The 27160-nt window shown below is 41.3% G+C and overlaps 10 protein-coding genes and 1 long non-coding RNA gene across 18 annotated transcripts; 5 read left to right on the forward strand and 6 right to left on the reverse strand.

The window, feature by feature from the left end:
* Nucleotides 1-1604: 1604 nt before the first annotated feature.
* Nucleotides 1605-2174, reverse strand: LOC108144264 (chorion protein S38). Its single transcript, XM_017268945.2, has one exon. It carries the CDS (start codon nucleotides 2114-2116, stop codon nucleotides 1673-1675), a length of 444 nt encoding a protein of 147 aa, XP_017124434.1. The 5' UTR covers nucleotides 2117-2174; the 3' UTR covers nucleotides 1605-1672.
* Nucleotides 2175-3170: 996 nt separating this feature from the next.
* Nucleotides 3171-5229, forward strand: LOC108144626 (zinc finger CCHC domain-containing protein 8 homolog). The gene is made up of 4 exons (XM_017269655.2): nucleotides 3171-3449; nucleotides 3507-4172; nucleotides 4225-4344; nucleotides 4405-5229. Exons 1-4 carry the CDS (start codon nucleotides 3270-3272, stop codon nucleotides 5074-5076), a joined length of 1638 nt encoding a protein of 545 aa, XP_017125144.1. The 5' UTR covers nucleotides 3171-3269; the 3' UTR covers nucleotides 5077-5229.
* LOC108144627 (small integral membrane protein 14) lies at nucleotides 5184-7284 on the reverse strand. 2 transcript variants are annotated; one of them, XM_017269656.2, is made up of 4 exons: nucleotides 7217-7284; nucleotides 6252-6348; nucleotides 6148-6193; nucleotides 5184-5695 (listed from the first exon to the last, which is right to left on the reverse strand). In XM_017269656.2, the coding sequence occupies exons 1-4, from the start codon at nucleotides 7243-7245 to the stop codon at nucleotides 5484-5486; spliced, it is 384 nt and encodes a 127-aa protein (XP_017125145.1). In that variant the 5' UTR covers nucleotides 7246-7284; the 3' UTR covers nucleotides 5184-5483. The 2 variants fall into 2 exon arrangements, with proteins under 2 accessions (XP_017125145.1, XP_017125147.1); XM_017269658.1 differs by having other exon boundaries at nucleotides 7109-7220.
* On the forward strand, nucleotides 6503-7445 carry LOC121466817. Its single transcript, XR_005977001.1, has 2 exons — nucleotides 6503-6622; nucleotides 7194-7445. It is a non-coding gene; the product is annotated as an uncharacterized LOC121466817 (long non-coding RNA).
* Nucleotides 7446-7587: 142 nt separating this feature from the next.
* On the forward strand, nucleotides 7588-9484 carry LOC108144140. The gene has a single exon (XM_017268784.2). It carries the CDS (start codon nucleotides 7622-7624, stop codon nucleotides 9482-9484), a length of 1863 nt encoding a protein of 620 aa, XP_017124273.2. The 5' UTR covers nucleotides 7588-7621.
* On the reverse strand, nucleotides 8928-16135 carry LOC108144625 (breast cancer type 2 susceptibility protein homolog). Of its 7 annotated transcripts, none has more exons than XR_005977000.1 (5): nucleotides 15195-16135; nucleotides 15071-15142; nucleotides 12731-15010; nucleotides 11766-12345; nucleotides 8928-9496 (listed from the first exon to the last, which is right to left on the reverse strand). XR_005977000.1 is itself a non-coding variant. In XM_017269654.2 (4 exons), the coding sequence occupies exons 1-3, from the start codon at nucleotides 16054-16056 to the stop codon at nucleotides 12759-12761; spliced, it is 3180 nt and encodes a 1059-aa protein (XP_017125143.1). In that variant the 5' UTR covers nucleotides 16057-16135; the 3' UTR covers nucleotides 10419-12345; nucleotides 12731-12758. The 7 variants fall into 7 exon arrangements, 3 of the variants coding, with proteins under 3 accessions (XP_017125143.1, XP_017125141.1, XP_017125142.1); XR_005976998.1 differs by having other exon boundaries at nucleotides 11490-12345; XR_005976997.1 differs by lacking the exon at nucleotides 8928-9496 and adding an exon at nucleotides 10419-11684.
* LOC108144141 lies at nucleotides 10524-12387 on the forward strand. The gene is made up of 2 exons (XM_041707373.1): nucleotides 10524-10534; nucleotides 10653-12387. Exons 1-2 carry the CDS (start codon nucleotides 10524-10526, stop codon nucleotides 12385-12387), a joined length of 1746 nt encoding a protein of 581 aa, XP_041563307.1.
* A 230-nt stretch (nucleotides 16136-16365) lies between the features above and the next one.
* On the forward strand, nucleotides 16366-20693 carry LOC108144739 (polyadenylate-binding protein). Its single transcript, XM_017269836.2, has 3 exons — nucleotides 16366-16736; nucleotides 16805-17710; nucleotides 17949-20693. Exons 2-3 carry the CDS (start codon nucleotides 17000-17002, stop codon nucleotides 18171-18173), a joined length of 936 nt encoding a protein of 311 aa, XP_017125325.1. The 5' UTR covers nucleotides 16366-16736; nucleotides 16805-16999; the 3' UTR covers nucleotides 18174-20693.
* Nucleotides 20694-20762: 69 nt separating this feature from the next.
* On the reverse strand, nucleotides 20763-22047 carry LOC108144142. The gene has a single exon (XM_017268786.2). It carries the CDS (start codon nucleotides 21961-21963, stop codon nucleotides 20779-20781), a length of 1185 nt encoding a protein of 394 aa, XP_017124275.2. The 5' UTR covers nucleotides 21964-22047; the 3' UTR covers nucleotides 20763-20778.
* Nucleotides 22048-23710: 1663 nt separating this feature from the next.
* Nucleotides 23711-24982, reverse strand: LOC108144143. The gene has a single exon (XM_017268787.2). The coding sequence runs from the start codon at nucleotides 24980-24982 to the stop codon at nucleotides 23711-23713; it is 1272 nt and encodes a 423-aa protein (XP_017124276.2).
* Nucleotides 24983-25706: 724 nt separating this feature from the next.
* On the reverse strand, nucleotides 25707-27056 carry LOC108144145. Its single transcript, XM_017268788.1, has one exon. The coding sequence runs from the start codon at nucleotides 27054-27056 to the stop codon at nucleotides 25707-25709; it is 1350 nt and encodes a 449-aa protein (XP_017124277.1).
* Between the last annotated feature and the right edge of the window lie 104 nt (nucleotides 27057-27160).

A 27160-nucleotide genomic window follows, 5' to 3' on the forward strand; every position in this document is an offset into this window, starting at 1 on the left:
TTATCGCCACTTGGTCCGCTGCTGTGTGTTAATGTGTGTTGTCCCATGCCGAGTGCTGTGTCCTCCTTCTCCGGCGTTTTAGCATCCCATATTCCGCATCCGCCCCGTGCGCCCGCCCAATTGCAATTGCTCATACGCCGCGTTGGCGACAGGACAGTCCGCCAGTGCCGCCTTTCAATTTGCCAACAAAGGGACATCGTTAGGCAAACGGATGATGGATTCATTATGCACATCGATATGCGCTTATTGAAGTCTCAAGGCTATGGGTTAATGTGTAACCCTTTCCCTTTCCCTTTTTCTTTCCTTCTAAAGGCTGAGATACTTAAAGCTCTTTATGTCAACCACCATATGGAACACCACCTATTTAGCTACTAAATATATGGATGGTAATTTAATATTAAATTTAGTATTAAACCAATTAATGTGTCTTTAACAGTGAAAACTATTTAAGCAAACCTAAAGTACAAAAACCATAAACCAACTAGTTGTATCTATGTAATTTTTATACCCTTGCAGAGGGTATTATAATTTCAGTCAGAAGTTTGCAACGCAGTGAAGGAGACATCTCCGACCCTATAAAGTATATATATTCTTGATCAGCATCACTAGGCGAGTCGATCTAGCCATGTCCGTCTGTCCGTCTGTCCGTCTGTCCGTCCGTTTATATGCAAACTAGTCTCTCAGTTTTAAAGCTATCTGCATGAAACTTTCCCAAAAGTTGTCTTTCTATTGCAGGTAGTATATAAGTCGGAACGAGCCGGATCTGACGACTATAGCATATAGCTCCCATAGGAACAATCGGAAAAATAAATGAAAAAAAATTATAACTTTGCTGTTTTTTAATTTTTTGTTTAGTTCTTCGATATATAGTAATGGTTAAATATTTCCGATTTACGGTTTAAATTTCATCAAAATCGGTCGACTATAGCATATAGCTCCCATAGGAACAATCGGAAAAATAAATGAAAAAAAATTATAACTTTGCTGTTTTTTAATTTTTTGTTTCGTTCTTCGAGATATAGTAATGGTTAAATATTTCAGAATTATGTTTTAAATTTAATCAAAATCGGACGACTATAGCATATAGCTCCCATAGGAACAATCGGAAAAATAAATGAAAAAAAATTATAACTTTGCTGTTTTTTAATTTTTTGTTTCGTTCTTCGAGATATAGTAATGGTTAAATATTTCAGAATTATGTTTTAAATTTTATCAAAATCGGACGTCTATAGCATATAGCTCCCATAGAAATAATAAAAATATATAAAATAACTATCTAATAATTGAGCTGCAAATCATCATAGTTTCAATGTTTTTCAGCATATACTCAAGTAAATCATAATTTAAATGTTTTCAAAAGTATTTAATTCATGCAATAGCTGCAAGGGTATATGAACTTCGGCTTGCCGAAGTTTGCTTTCTTTCTTGTTATGCTTGTTTTTAAGTAACGAAATAATTATTTTATTTTTTTTAACCTTTAATTTTAAATATGATTTAAAAAAAACTTGATTTTTTTGAAAATTGTAATTATACATTTATATTTCTATTTGCTTGTTTAATAGAACAAGCATTTAACTTATGATTATCAAGAATTATTACAATCATTTCGATTTAAACCAATTGGTTTAATTATATTTTACCTTAATACATTCGTAATCGTTCGTATAGCTACCTAAAGTTTTAGCTTATCCTTGCCATGATGACCATGTCCGTGACCGTGACCATGACCATGACCACCACCTCCACTTCCTCCGCCGACGACGACGGGCTTAATCACCACTACGGGTTTAACAATCACGGGTTTCACAAACACGGGTTTTGGTTTGACAAATTTGGAAAGCAGTTGGCTGGGATCCTTCAAGAATTCCGGCTTTGGTGGCAACTTGGCTAGCAGCTGACTGGGATCCAGCATGGGTTTCGGTTTGCTCAACTTGGCCAGTAATTGACTGGGATCCGATAGAAAGGCGGGCTTTGGTGGCAGTTTGGCCAGCAGCTGACTGGGATCCGGAAGAGCTGGCTTGGTTTTCTGGATGGTCAGGGTGCCCTGGACGCCACAGGCGAATAGACAGGCACATCCGATGGCCAGGAGCAGCAGGTGACTCTTGGGCAGATCCATTGTGAGTGTGGCGGCCCAGTGAAGAAGGCATCTATTTATGGTGGATGATGCTCCCGTTTCCAGACCTCATTGGCATGCACCACCTGCTGCCCGATCTTGGCGAGCTTTTATTCAAATTTTAGTCGATCGAATCGATCGAAACTCTTCATACGGCAGGCGGCGGCATTCCACGCGTTCTGTCGGAAGAATTCCCCGAGTGTATGCTGAATTCACAATTACCGGCAAGGCAGGGTTTTCCTTCTCGTAATTCTGCGCGACATTTATTCATGATCGATCTGAGTTGGCATTCAGCGGGCGATCCGCGAGATTCAAATCAGACATGACATGACGTCTTTTGCTCCCGAGAAACAAGGCTTTCCATTCGCATGCCAAATGTGTGGGCAAAAGTTGACATAATTTCTGAATCCGAAGGCGGAAGTAAAAATAAACAGAGCCTATTCCATAAGGTGTCTCAGATTAAAATATTTAAATAAAATCATTCCATTTATATATTTTGTTGACCTTTATTACATTGCATGGGAAACGATTTTTTAATGTCTAAAGCAAATCACAAATATATTAAACATCGAAATTTAAAGCTAGAATATTGTTTTATAAAAAATGACCCTTAATTTCATTTGATTTCCTTATTAAAGTAAACTAAGTTTTTCTAATTAGTATATTAGATAAATAGGTATAAATAGATATAATTTTAAATTAAAAACCATAATTATTTATTTGAAACGTTAAACTTACTAAAGTGTATTTATTTGACTAATATAAAAACTAAAAATAATAAATTACATATATTTTAAATTATGAATATTAGTTAATTTAAACTAAAATATTTTATTTATTTTTCCGTGTGTCAATTTAATATTACATTTTTTCAAAACTAAACTTTTATTTTTAATTGCTACAAAGCAAAAATTTCAATTTCTTCACATTCCAAATTAAAAACCGGCCAAAAGTAGGCAACGTTTTAAGATATAAAAAACCCACTATCGATATCACATACCGATAACAACTATCGCATCCAGCAATCGATGGCAACACTGGTTTGTTTATGCGTTTGTTTTGTGTAAACACGACAACCCTGCTAGACAAGGGAGAAAAAACAAATTGTTTTGCAAACAAATCTGTGTTATCAGAGAAAATATAGATTTAAAAAGATATGGACGACAGTGTAATACTGCTAGATGATTCGCAAAACAGCGTGGTGATCGTGGAGGACGACGTGGAAGACGGGGAGCTGGAGGATGAAGTGGAGTTCGTGCCGCCTGAAGATGTGACCCAAAAAGAGGTCGAACCTGCCGCCAAAAGTGAGGAAATTGAAACAAATAATGTCAGTCAGGTGGGTGCTTGATTATATATCCAGTACTCCGATGAAATCAGCAAACGTCCCTTTCAGGATACCACCCAAGACGATGGGGATAACCCGGTTTTCGAGGTGAGATTCGGCAATGAGGAGCACTTCGCCAGTCTGCAGAAGCAAATGCTGGAGGTTTTGGAACACACTTTTGCGGAAAAGGAATTGGATTTCAGGGTAAATCCAGAAGAACTGGTAATCGCTGCCTTTGAGAGGAGTGAAGATGCTGCGGACACTGAGGATCTCTTCATGATCGACACTCAACCGGTGGCCAAGCTAAATGCCTCCCAAGTTCCCTCCTATAAACGCTGCAATTCAGACATCCTGGACGAGCAGACGGAGGCGCGGAAGAAACTCAAGGCCGAGGCGGTCAACAAGTGCTTCCGGCCCAAGGCGCAATCCTCGTGCTTCAATTGCGGCGACACAGATCACTCCCTGCGCGAGTGTCCCAAGCCCAGGAACAATGCCAAGATAATGCGGGCCCGCCAAAAGAACAGCCACCGCATGGAGCGGTATCACGTCGACGCAGAGCAGCGCTTCGGTCACATTCGTCCGGGGAAGATCAGCACCAAGACGCGTCATGCCATGGGCTACAGTCGCGTCCAGTTGCCATTCATGTTCTACCGCCTCAGGGTGCTGGGCTATCCGCCCGCCTGGCTGGAGGACGCCAAGGTCCAGGGATCGGGAATAGCCCTATTCAATGCAGATGTGAGACTGATAACTACGCCATCAGCTAAATGCTAACTTTACCTTCTTGCAGGGCACCGAGGTCATCAAATCCGACGACGAAGATGGAGAGTCTGACACCTTTAAGTACGACATCAACAAAATAGTCGAGTTTCCTGGCTTCAATGTTCAGCCCGCTGACAAGTTTTTCGATGTAAATATAAGCTACAGCTACTATGCCCAAGACTCTTTTAAAAACCTTTAACCCCCAAAGGACTTTAAATACCACAATGTACCGCCATTTCAAGAGAGCCAATCCAAGGCGAACTTTATCAAATCGCTGGGCGAAAACGTGACCAACGGTTACAAGCGCAAGAAGCTGGTGGATCTGCCAGCGCCGCACGACCAAGAGCCCGTTCCCAGCGAGAAGCAGACCAGCTTCGGTGACTGCGACATGGAGCTTGTGGACGAGGCCGAGGATCCACCGCTGCCGCCATCAACGCCTCCACCACCACCACCCCCGCCAGAGGAAGATGAGCAGGAGGTACGCTCTCCGTCGCCAAGTCTGGATGATTTGAGGGCTCAGCAGGAGAAGCTTATGCAGCAATTGGAGTGCAACACGTCACTGAACACGACGGCAAACGATTCAATATCACAGACTGACCTGGATGACACCTCTGAGGTGGCCGAGCCTGCAGTGAAGTCCCAAGAGATGGAACAAACGCAATCAGCTCCTGCGACGCCCTTCAAGGCTTCCTATGAGGGAACGCCCTTGCTTAAATTCTCCGTTTATGATAAATTGCCCGTGGGCAGCAACTTCAAGGTGGGCGTCAGCGATGTCATTAACTTTGAGAACCTGCCCGACTCCACCGGGAAATACGAACAAATGAAGGGTCTGCTGAAGAACGTGCGCGAAAAGATGGTCAAACTGCAAAATGAGAACTGACAAGCCCATGGACAAAGATATGCAAACCACATCTCATCCCGCCCACCAATTGTACAATATTTTAAATGTTTTAAAGCCTCGCGCAAACCAAATAGACAACAGAAACATGTTTTCCAAAGTCTATTTTTAAAAATTTCCAAATATGTTAGTTAATAAGCCTGTGTTTTGTTTTTTGTGTATGCGGTCTTGCGTTTTGTACAATGTAAGGTATGTATAATTTTTCTAATCTGTGTAAACGTGCTAAGGGATTTAACCAATTGAATTTCTCTGGTTCGATCCGCCATCTAGGCTCTAGTGAAGAATTTTCTTTCTCTTTCGCGGGAGAAATAACAAAACAAGGAAATGCGTATTGCGAATTGTGTTGTAGAAGCTCAGGTTTTGGCAGAAGCAAGCATCCACGGCCACATCTAGTTGATGGCCGGCGGAGGAGGCGGCGATCCGTCCTGGTTATTGTCACGTCTGCCGCCGGCGCGCTTGGTGCTGCTGGTCAAGTGGCCCCAGGTACTCGGATTCAGTATGTACATGAACATGGCAACGATCAGGAAGATCATCGCGACGGAGAAGCCGCTGCCATCGTCGCGACCGGCGGCCTGTGCCTGCTGCGCCGTACGTCCGGAAACTGAAAAATGGTTTGTATTTTAAGTTAACTAAAAAGTCCTTTGCAATATAGGTACAATTTCCTAGTTAAAAGATATATCCTGTTGCATACTTTTTGGGGACCAACTACTGAGAAGGCTAACTAAAGAAACTTTTTTGACCGTAACATTTGTTTAAATAAATTATTTGTTCTTCAAGTAATAAAATCTTTAAAGTACCTGGTCAAACAAAATAATTTGATTTAGAATAAAAAGCTGAGCTTAGCTTAATTCATAAATTGATATTTATAAATAGCTCTGATTTATACTTATATTGTTTTTTTTTTTTTAAATATGCGTGCAATTTTCTGCTAAGAAAAGTCTTTCAACAAAAAAAATTTTTTTTTTAATAATTTTTTTTTTGTTTGAAGATTAAAACAAAGTTTTTTTTTCCAAAACAGATTGAATCTCTAGGAGACACCATAGTAGAACTTACCATCGAAGCACTCGGTATCTGTGCAGGCATTCTGGTTCTGGCGTATCTGCAAGGAAGAGATATAGGATCAGAAAAGAAGAGGCCTCATTAATGGTGCAACCTACAAAGTTGATTAGGCGCTGCATCGCATATTCCTGCGACCAGACGCACTCGCAGCCATCGAAGTCGTCGGACATGGTTTCGGATTGAGTCTGATTTGAGCTGCGGAGATCCAAGTTTGTTTTCAAATAATATATATATTTTTTAAATGATTTTTATTTTAGTCTACAAGCGTTGACGTGTCTTTCAAACAGATCCGAACAGAGAACGAAGAGAACTGTTTTTAAACAAAACGAACTCAGCTGAGACTAATTTATTTACCAGCCGCAATCGAGCAATATAGTATATGGACTGTATATATGCTTGCACGATTCCGATAAAGTGGGTTTAAGTTGGCGAGAGCGGCAAAAAAAAGAGAGAGCTTGGAAAACGGGCGGTACGTACTGGGTATATGAAACTGGTACCAAATGTAATTTTACTTTATTCTAATACAATTTCAATTTTGGAGTCGTTGGCAAAGCAAGGTTATTCGATTGACAGTAAACGCAAATCGTATAAAAAAGAAATCAAAACAAAACAAAAACAAAAAGAAATCAAAGCCCCACAATGTCCACCCCAATAAATTCCCATATACACATACACACACACATACGTAAGCCCCCAAGTTTTCTGTATAAGTATTTTGACATAAAAACGCGATTATCAAAAAAACTAAAACAAGACGAAAAGTTTTAATTATCGTCTCGACAAATACAGGGCTTATCAAAATTAATTACAAGGTTGTTTCCGTTTGGAGCTCCGTTTTTTGAAGACCCTATCTTTTCAAAAACGTAAACACAACTTTCCCATTTTGTTGTTGTTTTTCCAATTGAAGGCGTAAACAAACACAGTTTGTGGGCGTACATCAATTTAATGGCGTTACCTTCCAAAACTTTTCACTTAAACGTGCTTCCCGTGCATGTCAATCGTGTTTGTAATAAAATTATAGTACACTTTTACCCTTGCAGCGTAACAATTAACTTTTTCTTACCAACTGGAATGGGAATAATAATTGCACATATGGTAGTGCTGGGTAACGACCAACACTGGAGGAAAGTATCGATGGAACTGCTGGCAGTGCTGGAAAGGTTCGGTTTGAAAAGTACCGGAAATGGCGCCCAATTAAACATTTAAAAACCTAGCAATGTAAAATTTCCCTATTTCAAAATTTGATCATTACATTTTATAAACAAAGAGAAGAATAAATCACATTTTACGAATTGGTTAGCGTATGAATCGAAATTAAAATTAACTTATTGCGAATTTTACTAAAATTAACACTCTTTGGTGTCTGTAGCAGGAAACATATATTCCGGATAATGAGCCTTACTGGCACTTAACCTCTTGTTTTACGACCCCGGCTTTAATTGTGATGGTTTTTATCGTGAAGGTGTAAATGAGTCGATATTATAGTAATAGCAGCTGTTTATCAACTAAAACGGTTTTAGATGCATTAGATAATCCCATTAAAAAGATAATGATAAGTGCGCTACTTATTTTTACCGACTTTCTACTGCTTTTAGGCAGCAAACTTTTAGAAGCTCCATTTCGCCTCCGCGTAACCATCAAAATGTTACTATTTTTGTTAGGATCGGTTTTTTTTCGTTTCGTTGGTGCTCCTGATACGGATTCCTCCGTGGTTATTAATGAACTCAATCAGGCTCTTCAAATAGAACTGAATGTATTCATAGACTTCGAAGATTTTGGCAGTTCTAATACACTTTTCAATCTGGACACACCCAAAATTCAACTCACTTTGGAATGTGAAGATATTAAAGATTTTCGAATACGTGGACATTTTACAGAACGAGCTCTAATCATAGTTAAACTAAAGGATTCAGGACTAGACCACAATGTAGCGGACTTCCTGCCCAATCTGTTGGACGAACTTCATGAGCTTAATATAGTATTCCTGAGTACGGAGGAACCAGTGTTTCTAAAAGAGGACCTATTTACCTACAGCTACAAACAGGGTTTCGTTAATGTGATTTTGATTTACGGCAAGGATCTCTACGGCTATCTACCCTATCCATCCATTCAACCTATTAAGCTCTCAAATATTTCCGAGTATCTCGATACAAGAAGGATTATTCGCAATTTTCGGGGCTATCCCATACGCACTATTCGAACAAAAGGAATTCCTCGCGATTTTGAGTATTTCAACGGCCAAAATGAGCTGGTTCAGGCAGGATATCTTTTTGCGGCTGTCAAGGAGTTTACTTATCGTTATAATGCTACTCTTATAAGTAAAGAATCGCCCAAAGGATCTAATGTCGCTTCATACCTGGCCATAGCGGAGATGCTGAGTCAAAAGGAAATCGACATAATCTGCTTCTACAAGGAGTTGGGCTGGCCTGTTGCAAGCACAGTGCCTCTTTCCATTGTCAACTATCACCTTATGGTGCCCCATGCCATCCCCATTTCGAGCTATTTTTACTACTCGCGACCCTTCACTTGGACTCTATGGCTGGTCATTGCTTGCACTGTATTTTACGGATCTCTGACACTGCATCTGAGTTCGAGAAAGAAGCAAATCGATGTCAGCAAGTGCCTACTGTACAGCCTTAGCCACATCCTCTACACCTGCCATGAAAAAATTAGGAACACAGGCTGGAGAGCGACGTCGATTCATATAATTCTAACAAGCTGTGGCTTCATACTCACCAATCTTTATCTGTCCACGCTGTCCAGCATCCTGACATCGGGATTGTACGAACAGGAGTACGATACACTGGAGGATCTGGCCAAATCCCCGTTTATCAGTCTGCACGACGAGTTCCACTGGACGTATTTCACGACATTTACCTTTCTGCCCGAGGCTCTACGCAGAAACAGCATGTCTCTAAATGTATCCATTGTGACGGCCTATCGCGATGGCCTCAACAAGAGCTATATGTACTGGATATCGGATGATCGGATAGAAATGGTCCTTAGGCAGCAGGAACTGCTCAAAAAGCCGCGCTTTTATAAGCTGAGTCAGCCAGTGGGGTACTCCCTCGAATCCTACTGCGTGTCTAGGAGTTTACCATACCTCGAAATGGCCAGTGAGTTCATGAGGCGTCTGCAGGAGCACGGGATTAACATCAAAATGAGGGCGGACACATTTCAGGTGCTGATCCAGCAGGGAATATATACCCTGATGAGGGATGATGAGCCGCCGGCCAAGGCATTTGACCTAGAGTTTTACTTTTTCGCCTTTGGTTTGTGGACGCTTGGAATGGGTTTGTCTTTCGTGGTCTTTTTGGGGGAGTCTTTTTAATTGTGCAAGTCACTTGTAAAAACATTTAATTTAATTAAAAACAAGAAAGAAAGCAAACTTCGGCAAGCCGAAGTTCATATACCCTTGCAGCTATCGCAAGAATTAAACATTTTTGAAAACATTAAAATTATGATTTACTTTCGTATATGTTTAAAAACATTGAAGCTATGATGATTTGCAGCTCATTTATTTGATAGTTATTTTATATATTTTTATTATTTCTAAGGGAGCTATATGATATAGACGTCCGATTTTGATAAAATTTAAACCATAATTCTGAAATATTTAACCATTGCTATATGTCGAAGAACTAAAAAAAAATTAAAAAACAGCAAAGTTATAATTTTTTTCAATTATTTTTCCGATTATTCCTATGGGAGCTATATGCTATAGTCGTCCGACTTTGATGAAATTTAAACCGTAAATCGGAAATATTTAACCATTACTAAATGTCGAAGAACAAAACAAAAAAATAAAAAACAGAAAAGTTATAATTTTTTTTCATTTATTTTTCCGATTGTTCCTATGGGAGCTATATGCTATAGTCGTCCGATTTTGATGAAATTTAAACCGTAAATCGGAAATATTTAACCATTACTAAATGTCGAAGAACTAAACAAAAAATTAAAAAACAGCAAAGTTATAATTTTTTTTCATTTATTTTTCCGATTGTTCCTATGGGAGCTATATGCTATAGTCGTCCGATCCGGCTCGTTCCGACTTATATACTACCTGCAATAGAAAGACAACTTTTGGGAAAGTTTCATGCAGATAGCTTTAAAACTGAGAGACTAGTTTGCATATAAACGGACGGACAGACGGACAGACGGACAGACGGACAGACGGACAGACGGACAGATGGACAGACGGACATGGCTAGATCGACTCGCCTAGTGATGCTGATCAAGAATATATATACTTTATAGGGTCGGAGATGTCTCCTTTACTGCGTTGCAAACTTCTGACTGAAATTATAATACCCTCTGCAAGGGTATAACAAAAAGCAATTACGACTAATTTATACGCGTTTCATTTCATAATGTTTTTGAAGTAATCATTGTTTTTGTACCCCTGTTGGCCAGTCAATTATCATAACAAATGTTGTAGCAAAGGAAAGTGTCATGTCATGTGAGCATTAGAACCAACCTATAAAAGCTTATTTTCACAGCTTAGTGTTTATCAAAATGTTCTCACTTATATTAGCGTCGGTTATTACCATTATCCGTGTCTTTGGTGCTCCTAATTCGGAACCCAGCCAAGTTATTTATGAACTTAATCAGGCTCTTCGAACAGAACTCAATGTATTCATTGACTTTGAGGATTTTGGCAGTTTTGACCATGTGCACATACCCAGAATTCAACTTACTTCGAAAATTGATGGTAGTGAGAATCTTCGAATACGTGGACATTTTACAGAACAAGCTCTAATCATAGTAGAGCTAAAGGACTCTGGACTGGACCCCAAAGTGGCCAACTTCCTGCCCAATGTGTTGGACGGACTTCATGAGCTACATATAGTATTTATGAGCAAAGGGGAACCATTGTTTCCAAAAGAGGACTTCTACAGCTACTGCTTTAAAAAGGGTTTCGTTAATGTGATTTTGATTTACGGCAAGGATCTCTACGGCTATCTACCCTATCCTTCCATTCAACCTATTAAGCTCTCAAATATCTCCGAGTATCTCAATACAAGGGGGATTATTCGTAATTTTCGGGGCTTTCCCATTCGCACTCTTCGATCCAAACTAGCGCCTCGCGATTTCGAGTACCACAACGATCAAGGTGAGCTTGTTCGGGCAGGATATTTGTTCACGGGTGTCAAGGAGTTTACGTATCGCTACAATGCCACTCTTGAGAGTGTACCCTTGCCCCATGTACCTGAACACGCAACATATAAGGCCATCGTGGAGATGCTGATGACGAAAGATATCGATGTTGTTTGTTATGTTACGCCGTTGGAGATCTGGTTCAAGGTGCCACACACAGCACCTCTTTCGATCCTTACCGAGTACTTCATAGTCCCACATGCCCGACCAATTTCCAGCTATCTGTACTTCTCCCGACCCTTCACTTGGACTCTGTGGTTGGTCGTGGCTTTGACCGTCTTTTATGGCTCCCTAATGCTGTATCTGACCTCGGGCAGGGCACGAATCGAGATCGGGAAGTGCTTGCTGTATAGCCTTAGCCACATCTTGTATAACTGCCACCAGACAATCAGAGTGGCAGGTTGGAGAGATGTATTCATTCATGTTGTTCTATTGATCAGTGGTTTTGTACTCACCAACGTCTATCTGGCCACGCTGTCCAGCATCCTGACATCGGGATTGTACGAAGAGGAGTACCATACGCTGGCGGATCTGGCCAATGCTCCGCACCCCAGTTTGCATGACGACTTCTACAGGATCCAACTGCTGGCGAAAACCTTTCTTCCCGAAGCTCTTCGACGGAACAGCATTACCCTCAATGCAACCGTGCTGACAGCAAATCGAGATGGCCTCAACAAGAACTATATGTATGTGTTGTACGAGGATCGCCTGGAGCTGATCCTGATGCAGCAGTATCTGCTGAAGGCGCCGCGCTTTTACATCATCCGTCAGGGTGTGGGCCACGCCCTCGAATCCTATTGCGTGGCCAAGAGTTTACCATATCTGCAAATGGCCAGCGACTTCATGAGGCGTCTGCAGGAGCACGGCATTAACATCAAAATGAAGGCGGACTCTTTTCGTGAGCTGATCCAACTGGGAGTGTATACCCTGATGCGGGACAATGAACCGCCGGCCAAAGCATTCGACCTCCAGTATTACTTCTTTGCCTTTGGATTGTGGGCTGCGGGCATGACTGTCTCTCTTGTGGTTTTCTTCCTGGAGGTAGCCAATAGCCGATATTATAGTAAGAGACATTAATTAGACTAAAGCTGTTAGTTTAAAATACCGCCTTTGCAATTTGCTTAGCCTTGGGTTCCTACAAAACTCTAGTTTTTATGTTTTTATCTTTATCCAAATTATAACAAACCAAACACATCTTAACAGCATTTAACGAAATATCTATAGCAATACATTCAAGCAATGAGTTTATACAATGAGTTTTCAAAAGACCAAAATAATGAAATGATTATTATAATAAGTCTACCACTTAATCCTGTTGAGACCATTCAACTAAAACTTTCAAGGCATATTGTTCTAAAATATGATTAAACGAATTTAATAAATGTTATTAAAAAAAAAGACCTAAGAAACATAAACCTACCGGCGATTTATATTTCGAAGGGATTAGTCTAATAGCGGCTCCGACTCAAGCCAAGTCTTCGAGATTTATTGGGAGGCATGCAAATTGGGGACATATCCTCTGCATTCTGTCTTAAGTTCGTGGACTCCTTGGCCAGATTAACATTTCTATCGGCGAGCGGCGTACTGGTGGAAGCTGGCATGGGAGCAAATCGTGGTTTAACCGGAGTGACAGCACTTTCCGCAGAAGTTCCAGTTGGCGTGCTAACCCGCTTGCTCTTTTTACTTAGTGACAGATTCCGGCGAGCTATCACGGATGTCGTGGTGCTCTTGTCCAGTAAAGCTTGTGATAACGAGGCGTGGATATCCTGCGGCGTCAGAGCACTGTGACACGAGGTAGTCTTTTGCAGTTGCCTGCTGCACTGGGGACGATTTTGTTGTGCTGGCGAGTTTCTTTCGCTGCGACGCCTCTTACTCGAGGGAATGCCATCGGAGGTGTCCCTTCTGTGCTTAGGTGTGACCACACTTGGGTTATCCGCACAATGGGACATGTTTTGGGTTCTCTGAGATAGCCTGGGAAAAACAGAGTCGTTGAAAAGGTCATCCTCTATTGAAAAAGGCATGTCATCGTCTATTGGAAAGCCATGGAACTCTTCACCAGAAGCACTATCTGTAGAGTCCGAGTCTCCTTCTTTAGGTTTACTAGCTATATTTGTGGTTTTACTTCTAGGAATTTCAGCTGGCGTCGCTACTGCCACATCAGCCATCAATTTGGCAGCTCTAACTCTCATCTCCTCCGATATTTCTATGCGTTTATTTGATGCTGTTCGAAACCCAAAGCATTCTGAAGTATATTCGGTTTGCCTTGTCAAGTTTTGGCCTGTGTGAGCATCTCTAGAAGGAATTTCTTTGGAGATTTCTTCTGCTTGGACTTCTGCCATAAATTTGGCAGCTTTAGTTTTCATTTCTTCAGACACCACAATTGGTTTATTTGCAGCTGTGCAAAAGCCTACAAAACCTGGATCGTCTCCAGATTTAAATTCAGCCATTAATTGCAGAGCTTTGTTTTTCATTTCTTCAGAAACTTTGATTGATTTATTTGAGGCTGTGCGAAAACCTTCAAATGTGGGTTCACTTATGGTTTCATTTTCCGCAGCCCTGATTTGTTGATTCATTTCTCCAGCCTCAACATCAGCTATCAACTTAGCAGCTTTCTTTTTCGTTTCGTCTGATATTTCAATGGGCTTATTTGAAGCTGTTCGGAATCCCACAAACTCTGTTTTGCTTTCGCATTGGCTAAGATTCTCTGAATGCTCTTGAGTCCTTGAATTACGTTTCTGACTAGGTTGATATAATCCGGATTCAACTTCAGCTATTAACTTATCGCCTTTAACTTTCATTTCCTCAGCCACTTCTAAAAACTTGTAGGGCGTTTTACGAAAGCCAACAAGCTGAGGAATGTTCATCGACAGTTTTTTATTAGGGGTCTTTACTTCAGGAAGCTCAGCCTCGTTTCTATGATATGATTGCTGGGTTTTGATTTGTTCAGGTACTGCAGTTAGCTTTTTCGAGGTAGTTGGAACATCATATGGAATATCCATTGGCTGCCATTCACTAAATGCGATCCCATGAAGAATCACGTCGTCGTTTGATTGACTTAGTTGTTCTGTAGTTTTAAACTGTGCTATGAATATGGCTCCTTTGCTTTCCATTTCTTCAGTGATTTCAATTGGCTTGTTTGAGGCTGTTCGAAAGCCAACAAATTCTTCTGACACCTTCGGCTCATCGCTATCTGGTTCATATTTCTGCTGATGTGTTTCATCTTCTTTAAAGTCAGCCAGTAACTTGGCAGCTCGATCTTGCATTTCTTTGGAAACCTCAATTTTTTTGTTGGACGCTGTTCGAAATCCATCAAATTCGGGAATCTCCAATGGTTGCCAGTCGTCAAGTTGGATTTCTTGCAGGAACTGCGTGTCATCAACGTCCTGGGAGGTACTTTTATCAACAGTATCCTTAGGAATTTTTTGAGAAATTACTTCGCTTGGACCTAACTTTACAATTTCTTTGGTTTCTTGAATTGACTCTTCAGGGATATCCATTGGAGTTTGCCATTCGCTGATTGGTATGTCATCTAATATAAGGGTGTCTGCATTTTCTTCCTTTACATCTTCCGTTTCCGTTTTAATTTGATTTGTCAAAGTGGCCTTTGGTTTAGAATCCTCACCATCTAATGCCATCTTTTCTGTGTTGTAGTGTTCCATGAAGGAATCTGCGTCAGACCAATCGTCGCACACTTTTATATCTGTAAGGGAAGGTGGGTTTTAATTGACTTTTTCTTATAGGTAATGTTTTGTTATTTTACCATGTTGAGAGTGCACGATTGTGGTAGTTGTTCTACTATCGCCAAATAGAGTGTCAGCCAAGAGTCCTGAAACTAAAGTTTAGAATTATGAATGCTTTTTGTAAAGTTTAATTAAATTTCCTACCTTGAGGCTTAATATCACAGTTTTGAGTTGCTTCAAAAGTGAAGCCGATCTCGAGAAGGTCATTTTTTAGGTTGATTAATTCAGTATGCTTACACTCCGCAGATGAATCCTTATTTGAAAAATTGTTGCTGTGTTCCCGGGAACACGATGGTTTCTCTGAATCTCGCCGTGCCTTAGGAGGAAGATCTATCCCTGATTGGACAGCAGGTGTTTGAGCATTATTGGGATTAAGACTGGTGTTGCTTAGGGAAAAGTATTGACTTAGATTTTGGAGGTTCTCATGTATCTTCTGCGAAGTATTGGCATCCAAGTTGCACACGGCGGCTGTTAAAGAGGCATTATTGAGATCCTCCTGCACGGAGAGATCTGAGGAGCAGCTCAGCCGATCCTCCTCATCGTTTTCTACGGCCACAGGCAAATCCTCCATGTGGGAAACCCTTCTCCTACTGTAGCATCTAATCCTTTTCTTGCGAAATCTAAACCATGGCGGGGATTCGCAGGTGGGAACATTTTCCTCCTCCTCGTAGGTAGGGGATGAGCAGAAATCTTTCAGGATCATCTGGACGATTTTCTCTCCGGGCGTGGGATCGGATTGGGTGGGCAGGAGGTCCTGCAAGCAGACGAATTCACTGGTGGCAGGCACTACCCGATCTTGTCTTTGCATTCGCTGGGCATGCAAACTGTCCTGACGATCGGCATTATATATATTGGCCAATTCGTCGGCCGGAAATCTCTGATTTCTTGATTTATCTGCCGTTGGATTTCCATATTTACAAGTTTCTCTGCTTCGGATACGTTGCGTGGATGTGGAGGCATTATCCTCCCGAGTCCCAGGACTCGCTGGTATCGAATCCAGGTCCATAATCTCCCAAAATTAGTTATATTATTGCATTTAAAGTAAACAAGTGTCCAACGTTATTGTGGTTGCAGTTCGATAGGCAGACAGGCGCCCCAATCGATATATTAGAGAGGAGACGGCGCAGCCAAAATAAAATGTGACTGCTTTGCGAAAACCATTGATGTTTTAATTTATAATTTATGTTCCGGTCTAATCTGACTTGGAATGTAACAGTAATTAATTTTCTTTTATTATTCTTAAAATCTATCGATTGAAAACATCGATGCATGAAGCAGTGCAAAAATCATCGATGTAATCGATAGTGCCATCGATTTTGTTTCCAGCTCTAGCTCTTGCAAGAAGCGACAATTTTTGCATATAATACAATTAAATAATAAAGGGCGACCGTCGAGGCTGCGAAACCTGGTTTTTATACTGCTCCAATTGCTGAAGAATCTAGTTTAGGTGCCACCCACGAAAACCAGAAAGTGATAACGCAAAAACTACAAACGGAGCTCCCAAAAGAAAAAAACGCAGCGACGGCCCAAAAGTGAAAGCCCCCAGAAAAAGTACAAAAGAGCGAAAGAGCAAGAGCAAGAGCGAGAGCGAGAGAACGGTGAAAAGAGTCTGGGCGAGAGAAAAACGATTTTTTCAGAGAACACCGCGATTTTTTGGTCATATTTTGTGTGCAATTGCAAGACCTGGTAAGTGCTTACATTTCATCGGATCAGATTGGAAATAATGAGTCCCAATCGGAACCCGCCGCAATTAGGTAGTGCGAGGAGCCGACAAGGAACAGGACCGGAACACACAGACAGCCTTCAAGATTCTCGGGCACTTCTACAGCGGCGTACAGATCCAGAGCCAGAGCCACGGCCACCAGAACGCAGAAGCCACCGTTACCTACAGCACCAACAGCACTCCACTAGCCGCCACCACGCTCCACCACAAACAGCCAGCAGCCATCATGTTCGTCAACTCGATGACGTTCCGCGGCAATCCGGCGAACTACCACCAGCAGCAGCCGGCTCTGAACCACCACACGCTGGCCGCGGCGCACCACCAGCAGCAGCTGCACCACCATGCCGCCGCCGCCGGTCACCTGGGCCACGTCGGCGGCGGACATGCGGCCAGCAATCACCTGGCGGCTGCCGCCGTCCTTGGCCGACATGGCGGCCACAACTCCCTGGGCAGCGGGCACACGTCCAGCTCCTCGCATTCGACCAATGTCGGTGTGGGCGTGGGCGTGGGTGGAGGTGCCCTGGCCAGCGGCTCCACCGGCGGCGGCAGCGGTGGCAACAGCTCCCCGGACAGTGGCAAGATCTACATCAAAAATCTGGAGCGATCCATCGACAACAAGGCGGTGTACGACACGTTCTCCGTGTTCGGTAACATCCTCAACTGCAATGTGGCCAAGGACGAGGATGGCAACTCGCGCGGCTATGGGTTTGTGCATTTCGACTCGGAGGAGGCCGCCCGGGCGGCCATCGAGAAGGTGAACGGGATGCTGTGCAATAACCAGAAGGTGCACGTGGTCAAGTTCATACCACGGCGGGACCGGGAGCAGGAGAAGGCCACGCACTTCAAGAACCTGTACGTGAAGAACCTCAGCGAGGAGTTCACCGAGCAGCATTTGCGTGAAATGTTCGAGCCCTACGGCCGCATCACCAGTCACAAGGTACGTTGTTTTTGGTTGTTTTTGCTTCTGGTTACCTTTTTTGACCAGCGGGGGTGTGAGTTGAGCCGGGTGGTTGGACGACAACCATGTGGCACAGTTTCTCACGCTCTTAAATCCGCTCTTGCCACATTGCTGCGCATGCCCATGGAGTTGGGGGGCAGTTACACTGGGCGGCCCATCTGTTCAGATTTCAGATTTGTTTATATCATCGATTTGATCCGATCTCCGATCCTTGCAGCTCATGTTGGACGAGGAGGGGCGCTCGCGGCGCTTCGGTTTCGTGGCTTTCGAGAATCCACAGTCGGCGCTGGCCGCCGTGATTGGCCTGCATGGCAAGCAGCTGGGCGACAACAAGTTCTTGTACGTGGCAAGAGCTTTGAGCAAGGCCGAGCGGCAGCAGGAGATCAATCGCAAGCTGGAGGAACGCAAGCGTCAGAAGGCCGGCCAGATATTCTACTACTAAGAAGGCGGCGGCGGCGGAGGCAGCTGATCCAAGGACATCGCTAGGAGTTGACTCAGACCCATACACACATACAATATACACCCATATATAAACCTATATAGTTATTTACGAGAAATTGTATCGAGCAGCTGAGCGAAAAATCAGGCAGCGGGCAGGATGCTACTCCTGCATATTTACATTTAGAAGTAGGCAAAAAGTGTTGCAACACAGTTGAAATTTATAGAAACACACACACAAACACACACACACAGGATCATAGACAGAAAAAGAGAAGCATTACACGGAACTCTCAATCGAAAGGATTCTCTAGGCATTAGGACAAAAGTTTCTTAGCACTCACTAGCGTTTTTTTGGACTTAGATGTTTGTCTTTACTGTTGAATTTAGTGAGCAGAGGCTTCGCTGTCAGCTTCTCGCCTAAAGAACACATTGCGTACACGTATTTCGAATTGTATTTACCCACACCAGGCCCACGTTCACACAGGCCCGCCCTTTGGCATTAAGTCTAGATCGCGCGATCGCAGCTAGAGCTACGCCCAGCCGAGTCCTGGGCAACATATGAATATTTACACATACCTATTATATATTAAAACAAAACTAAAGCTACAAAACAAAAAAAAAAAAAAATCAAACAAAAACACAAAAAAACAAAAATGGAAAAATGGAAAAAAATACAATTGATGTAACCCCTATTAACAATTGAAGCACTCACTCTACGTATATACATAAACATATATATTTAACGTAAAACCCATTACACGCTGTAGTTAAAAGGCGTTTATAATACTCACACACTCTACGCTATAACTAATACTTTTGACGAGGAAATCAAGTGCAACCATTGCGAAAGCGAACCCTACACGTAATTTATATAGTAGACGCAAATGCGGAGGAAGGAAAGAATAAATCGAAGCTGAACAGAAAAATAATTAGTAGGAGGGCCCAGAGCCGCTCCTGCGGACAGTATATGAGTATTAAAATTTTAGCAATTACAAGACATTTTTGTAATTAATTGTACATTGTTTCAAGTAGCAACAAACGAAAATGAAACCACAAAACAGGACCGCAAAGACAGCCGTAATGTAGCGACAAAACAAACAAATAAACAAAAAACAAAAGAAAAACTAATTGAATATAACCAATCCAAGGAGTGTACACAATGCAATGTTTAAAATCTTTTAGAATATTATTACGGATACAAGGCACGAAATAAAACCCTAAAAATGGAAAAATCACTTTGAAGGCAGGCGTGTATACAAGTTCGGCCCATGGCAAATTAAACCGAAATAAAAGCAAATACATACATAATTTAAGGTTATTGAGCTTAATTTTTAACATGTTTCCAAGAACAGAAAACGAAAGTAAAGAGAAAAACAAAAATATTAAGAAAACCCAAAAACCAAACAATGCTAAACTCACTCAAAATTTGTAAGATTCAAGTTTTGTGTCTAGACATACACACAATGTATAGTTAAAACAGTACCACAAAAGAACAAAAAATGAAATTACATAAAAATAGTTATAAATGATGGCAATATTTAGGATGGCATAATTAATGTAACCCTCATTTGACAATATTTATTTTCCATTACATTTCATTTCGAGCTTAGGTTGCTCGCTCCCTTTGATCTTAAGTTTTTTTTGCCTAGGGAGCGACCGATATTACGATTCTAGTTTTCAGGACAAAAGTAGGATTAGGCCTCCACACTCTAACTCACACAGAACATATGCAATATGAATTTACAAGACAAACAAACAAAAGAAAATTATGCAATTGAATAATATTTACACAAATGTACAAAACAAAAAAGTAAGAAAGAAAATGAAATTTATTTTCCTTTGCCAAGCAAATGCGACATACTTCTTATTATTATTAGAAATTATAATTGTAATTGAAACTTAATTTTTTTGGTAATTGCTTTTGCAGAATTTACCTAAAAACAAAATAAACGACAAACAAAAAGAAAATGAAAAAAATCCAAAGGAAAACCCTTTTATAGTGCTAAATTTTTAGAGAGTACAAGAAATGTTAATTCAGTCTTACAAAATTAATTGATAAACACAACACACAAGAAACGAATTCCATTTCGAACCCGCAACACAAACACAAATGAACTCGATTTTGCACCATTTGCTAAATGAGACATAACACCTGCATTCGATTCTACTCACGAGAACCTAGTTTTTATTTACATTTTTACATTTTTTGCTTGGACTGGGGTGTGTGTGCCCCCTCGAAAGTCCCCTTTTAATGACTAGCGAACCCCACACGCGAAGCACAGATAATACTGACACAGATGGCGTATAATATATGCATTATATATGTAATTCCATTGAAACGAAAATCCTAATTATAACATATTACAAATACCTACTTATTAACAAACCTAAAAAACAAAAAAACCAAGCGAAAATGAACAAGAAAAAGGAAAACATTTAATGATGAAAATCAAGATGCAGTGAGCAGAGACATGTGAAACTTGAATAAAAATGCTTTTGCAAAAAGTGTTTGAAATTGCGACTTCTGGCTTGTATTTATTTATACATTTATTGATAGAGTTTAAATTTAAATACTTTTATTGTAGCTAATGCAAAATAGTTTAAAATTAGATTCTTCGCTGCCACTTGAAGTAAAGTTTTTCAAGAAGCAGTACCAACAGACTGACTATAGTTCCACCAATGTAAGCAATCCACACGTAGTACAGATCCTTCCAGATAAGATCGTGATAGCCACCATCTGAATAATCTACACTGTAGTTCAGTTCGCCCACAGCCATTAGTTCGTTAAAGGATCTCCTGAACCACAAATTGTACAATCCACTGTCGAGTGTGTGACTGAGATATCTGTTGAAGGCGTCACGATATATTGAATTTCTAGCCATCGGCATTGTTACTGGCATAAACGGCATGAAGCTTATTTCGTTGGATTTTCGAAAGACTGGTCGCCGCATTCTAATCTGTTTCAGTTGGAGAAGGGGCCACAAAGTACTGGTTACAGGATAGCCAAAGGAGGTGTTCAGCTCGTTCCTTTTGGCCAGAAACTCCACGAAGGAGGGCGTTATCTCAAAGATGTCTAGGTTTTCTGCCAGAAGTTCTTTACCAATCGATACATTGAGGGTGGACAGTTCCTGCTGGGAGACTAAGATCTTTCCATGGGTTCTTCTTAAATCGTTGTAGCTTAGTATCCTGTAAGCAGCTGGCGGATTAACGAGTAGAGTTGCTAGATTGACACTATAGAAAGTACTAACTATTAGACCTGCCATCATCAGCAGGCTGTACAGCAGAGTTCTACTCAATGATAGTCTATGCGGCATGACGAAGGACTGCGCCAGGATGGCTCTCAGAACATGATCCCCAAAGATGTCACCGCATCGCAGCGTAAGGCGTCCTTCGCCCGCCTCCAAACCACGGGCATTGGCCAGCAGTAGGGCCAAGATGATCATCAGACCCAAGAAATATCGCCATCCCTTGAGGTTGAAGTACAGACTGGAGAGTGGCATGTCGGGCTCCACGGGCAGCATTAGAAACCAACTGATTATCTCGCTCACATAGCTGGGGTAAAAGGGTTCCGGAGCAAGTGTGGTCAGGACTAGGGGAAAGTCCACCAGACCATCGCGAAGCAACGCGGAAATGACATTCTGACTGGGAGTTTCGTTTTCCGGAACCAGATCCCAACGCACCCGAAGAGAAGTGTTCAGACTGCTGGCAAAGTTTCTGTAGAAATGGGTTAGGTAACCAGTCATCTGGCGACGTCCCTCTTTATCGCGATAAATCACAGATCGGGGCAGCATGTTGTAGGCAATGGTGGATATAGGATAACCTTGAAGGTCCTTTACTTGGGGTTCAAAGAACCTACCCACTTGACTTGTTTTTCGCATAACCAGTTTAAAGCAGGGAAAAGCACTATAGCTATACACTAACTCCCGATTCGAGACACTCAAAGCTATAACATTAAGCATCTGATACGAATGACATTTCTCAAACAAACTGCTTATATTGGTTTCCAGTCGAACCATGAATAATACTGGAGTTCCCCGCATATCCATTAGATTTTCACACAGGGCCATCAATATGCGCTCCTCCGCAGAATCCAGACAAACTAAAGCTAGTATTTTTTTGTTAACTTGACCCTTAAGGTAGTTGCTTTGATTAGCATCGAAGTTAAGAACGGGAACCTCGTCATCAAAGTCTTTTTGATTCCAACAACTATCACTTTGACTTAAAAGAAGAATAGTCTCATAATACACCTGTTCCTTAACTGTTTTTAATATGTTATTTAACGAAACATTCTGTGCATCTACCAAACTGGCTAATATAAAGTACACAGCAAGACGCATTTTTAAAAACGACTGCTCAACACGATTTGGTCAAATAAACTGAAACTTGACCGAGCTTTCAGCTAGGCTAAGGGTTATTAAGATAAAATCAGTTATCCATCCATCAGCCAAGCAAATGGAAATCAATAAAAATTTTAAATGTCACAGTTTTTAATTGCAAATAGATGACAATATAAAGACACCTTAAGCACAAATAAGAAAGCAAACTGCATATGAAAGAATTAACATTTATTTGTTTGTTGGTAAATAAGTAAATCATTTATTCTAAAAGATTAACATATATTAGTTTAAATAGTATTCAATAACAATAATATTTGGTTTTTTCTTCAAATGACATCTGGAGTATCCAATCTCACCTAGAAATACTAGAAAACTTATGAGACCCCCCATATCGGTAAGCCAAACAAAACTTAAGTCCTGCCATTCGAAATCACTATAGTCTTGATAATCCTTGTCTGTATTGCAGTTAATTTTACGAAGGGCAATCAGTTCGTGGAAGCTCCGTCTGAACCAGAAATCGTACAGTCCGCTTTGCTTTGTGAGTGCCCTAAAAACAAAATAAACGACAAACAAAAAGAAAATGAAAATGAAAAAGAAAAAAATCCAAATGAGAACCCTTTTAATAGTGTTAAATTTTTAGAGAGTACAAGAAATGTTAATTCAGTTTTACAAAATTAATTGATAAACTCAACACACAAGAAGCGAATTCCATTTCGAACCCGCAACACAAACACAAATTAACTCGATTTTGCACCATTTGCTAAATGAGACATAACACCTGCATTCGATTCTACTCACGAGAACCTAGTTTTTATTTACATTTTTACATTTTTTGCTTGGACTGGGGTGTGTGTGCCCCCTCGAAAGTCCCCTTTTAATGACTAGCGAACCCCACACGCGAAGCACAGATAATACTGACACAGATGGCGTATAATATATGCATTATATATGTAATTCCATTGAAACGAAAATCCTAATTATAACATATTACAAATACCTACTTATTAACAAACCTAAAAAACAAAAAAACCAAGCGAAAATGAACAAGAAAAAGGAAAACATTTAATGATGAAAATCAAGATGCAGTGAGCAGAGACATGTGAAACTTGAATAAAAATGCTTTTGCAAAAAGTGTTTGAAATTGCGACTTCTGGCTTGTATTTATTTATACAATTGATAGCTAATGCAAAATAGCTTAAAATTAGATCCTTCGCTGCCACTTGAAGTAAAGTGTTTCAAGAAGCAGTACCAACAGACTGACTATAGTTCCACCAATGTAAGCAATCCACACGTAGTACAGATCCTTCCAGATGAGATCGTGATAGCCACCATCTGAATGATCTACACTGTAGTTCAGTTTGCCCACGGCCATTAGTTCGTTAAAGGATCTCCTGAACCACAAATTGTACAATCCACTGTCGAGTGTGTGACTGAGATATCTGTTGAAGGCGTCACGATATATTGAATTTCTAGCCATCGGCATTGTTACTGGCATAAACGGCATGAAGCTTATTTCGTTGGATTTTCGAAAGACTGGTCGCCGCATTCTAATCTGTTTCAGTTGGAGAAGGGGCCACAAAATATTGGTTACAGGATAGCCAAAGGAGGTGTTCAGCTCATTCCTTTTGGCCAGAAACTCCACTAAGGAGGGGGTTATCTCAAAGATGTCTAGGTTTTCTGCCAGAAGTTCTTTACCCATCGATTCATTGAGGGTGGGCAGTTCCTGCTGGGAGATTAAGATCTTTACATGGGTTCTTCTCAAATCGTTGTAGCTTAGTATCCTGTAAGCAGCTGGCGGATTGACGAGTAGAGTTGCTAGATTGACACTATAGAAAGTACTAACTATTAGACCTGCCATCATCAGCAGGCTGTACAGCAGAGTTCTACTCAATGATAGTCTATGCGGCATGACGAAGGACTGCGCCAGGATGGCTCTCAGAACATGATCCCCAAAGATGTCACCGCATCGCAGCGTAAGGAGTCCTTCGCCCGCCTCCAAACGATGGGCATTGGCCAGCAGTAAGGCCAAGATGATCATCAGACCCAGGAAGTATCGCCATCCTTTGAGGTTGAAGTACAGACTGGAGAGTGGCATGTCGGGCTCCACGGGCAGCATCAGAAACCAACTGGTTATCTCGCCCACATAGCTGGGGTAAAAGGGTTCCGGAGCAAGTGTGGTCAGGACTAGGGGAAAGTCCACCAGACCATCGCGAAGCAACGCGGAAGTGACATTCTGACTGGGAGCTTCGTTTTCCGGAACCAGATCCCAACGCACCCGAAGAGAAGTGTTCAGACTGCTGGCAAAGTTCCTGTAGAAATGGGTTAGGTAACCAGTCATCTGGCGACGTCCCTCTTTATCGCGATAAATCACAGATCGGGGCAGCATGTTGTAGGGAATGGTTGCTATAGGATAACCTTGGAGATCCTTTACTTGGGGTTCAAAGAACCTAACCACTTGACTTGTATTTCGCATTACCAGTTTAAAGCAGGGAAAAGCACTATAGCTATACACTAACTCCCGATTCGAGACACTCAAAGCTAGGACATTTAGCATCTGATACGAATGACATTTCTCAAACAAACTGCTTATATTGGTTTCCAGTCGAACCATGAATAATACTGGAGTTCCCCGCATATCCATTAGATTTTCACACAGGGCCATCAATATGCGCTCCTCCGCAGAATCCAGACAAACTAAAGCTAGTATTTTTTTATTAACTTGACCCTTAAGGTAGTTGCTTTGATTAGCGTTAAAGTTCAAGTAGGCAGAACTCAGATCAAAGTCACTTTGCTGCCAACAGGCTTCAGTATTTTCTCCACCACTAATTAAAAGTATGGACCGATATGCTAGCTCCAGTTTTAAGGAATCAAGAATGTTAGACAAGAAAACGTTATGGGCATAAACTATACTGTATGCTAATATAATATAGCACCTGATGTTAAACCGCATTTTTTGGGTTTACTCTTCTAAGGCTTTTCGCTAAATAATCAAAATTAAAGTAGACTTCACGTTTATTACGGGTTCGAACAAACCGCTTTTATAGGCCTAATAACTAATGACAATCAATCAATATATTTCAATGACAGGCAATTTTTTTAAATCCATAACCCTAAACCCATAAAATTGACAGAGCGATTAAGGTTTATTTGTGGTTACTAATTTTTGCTTAATGTTAATAATAATAAGAAATTATCCTTTAGTTGGGAGTCTTCTTCACACTCCACTTGTGGTATAACAGCTCCATGATAAAGACTAGGAAACTTACGCTGGTTTCCACCACGTAGGCTATCCATACAAAGTAAAAGTCATTCCACTTAAGATCGCAGTACAATCCATGATTTCTGTCTTCTTTGTAGGATATTTTTCCGATGGCCACCAATTCGTAGAAGCTACGTCTGAACCAAAGCCTATATAGTCCGCTATCATGAGTGAGTGCGGTGTATCGTTTTAGAGACTTGTAAAACACTGAGTTCCTTGGCATCGGCAAATTAAAGACTAAAAACGGCGCAAAAACCATCTCTCGGGATCGGCGGAATATGGGTCGACTTAGCCTAACTTGTGACTGCTCCAATTGTGGCCACAAGGTAGTGGACACTGGGTAGGCATAGTTCTCATCCAATAACAAGCGCTTCTTTTGAAAGTCCTTCGAAGTGGTGGTGTGGAATATATCGCTGTGGGCATCGAAAAGTTCCGACCCCATAGAACTTCTTAAGTAATTCAACTCTCTTGACATTACAAGGACCTTCATCTTTCGGCGGCGCATTTCATCCCAGTCCATGATTGGATCAGCTGCCGGTGGATGAACGAGCCAGGTTTCCAGATTGGCCGTGTGGTAGTTGCTCACAAAGAATCCATGAAGCAGGATAATCCAGTAAATAATCATCAGCTTAACGGAGAGTCCTTTGGGTAATAGAAATGGTTGTGTCAGTGTTCCCTGCAGTACTTTACATCCCACTACGTAAAATCGCCAGGTGGGACTAAGATCCAATTCTATGCGATGGGCATTACTAAGCACAATTGATAGCAGTAGCGCTAAAGGTATAAAATTGTGAAAACCAAATTTAACGAAGAAACGAGCTCGGGGCAGGCGTGGTTCCATAGGCAGGATCAAAAACCAGCTGGATACCTCCATGGGAACGACTTGTTTTAATGTATTTTGGCTAAGAATACTTGTGACGAGCGGAAAATCCACATCATACATCTCCGAGAGCTTAGTAGCATCCATCAAATGGGTTATACCTTCCTCCGGAACCAGGTCCCAGCTAACTTTGAGAGTTGCATTGAGGGTGCTCACATAGTTCCGGATAAAGCGGCTAAGGTACCCGCCCAACTGACGAGTTCCATCGGCAGTTCGGTAGACCACGGTCCTCGGCATTATGTTGTCCGGTAGTGTCCTTAGGGCATAGCCCCCAAGATCCTTAAGCTGTTGCTGGAAGTATCTCAGTCCTTCCTTTACCTTTCGTCTTATGACCTTTAATTTGGGGAATGCCTGAAAGCTGTAGATGAACTTCGTATCTGAGCCCTTAAAGGCCAACACATTTAGCATATTTTCACTGAAACACTCCAAAAACATACTACGTATGTGGTCATAAGAAGATGCAAACAATATGGTGGGCGTATCTCGCATATCTTGAAGATTGCTATAGATTG

The sequence above is a fragment of the Drosophila elegans genome, unplaced genomic scaffold, assembly GCF_018152505.1.
Source record: "Drosophila elegans isolate 14027-0461.03 unplaced genomic scaffold, ASM1815250v1 contig_183, whole genome shotgun sequence".
Lineage (NCBI taxonomy): Eukaryota > Metazoa > Arthropoda > Insecta > Diptera > Drosophilidae > Drosophila > Drosophila elegans.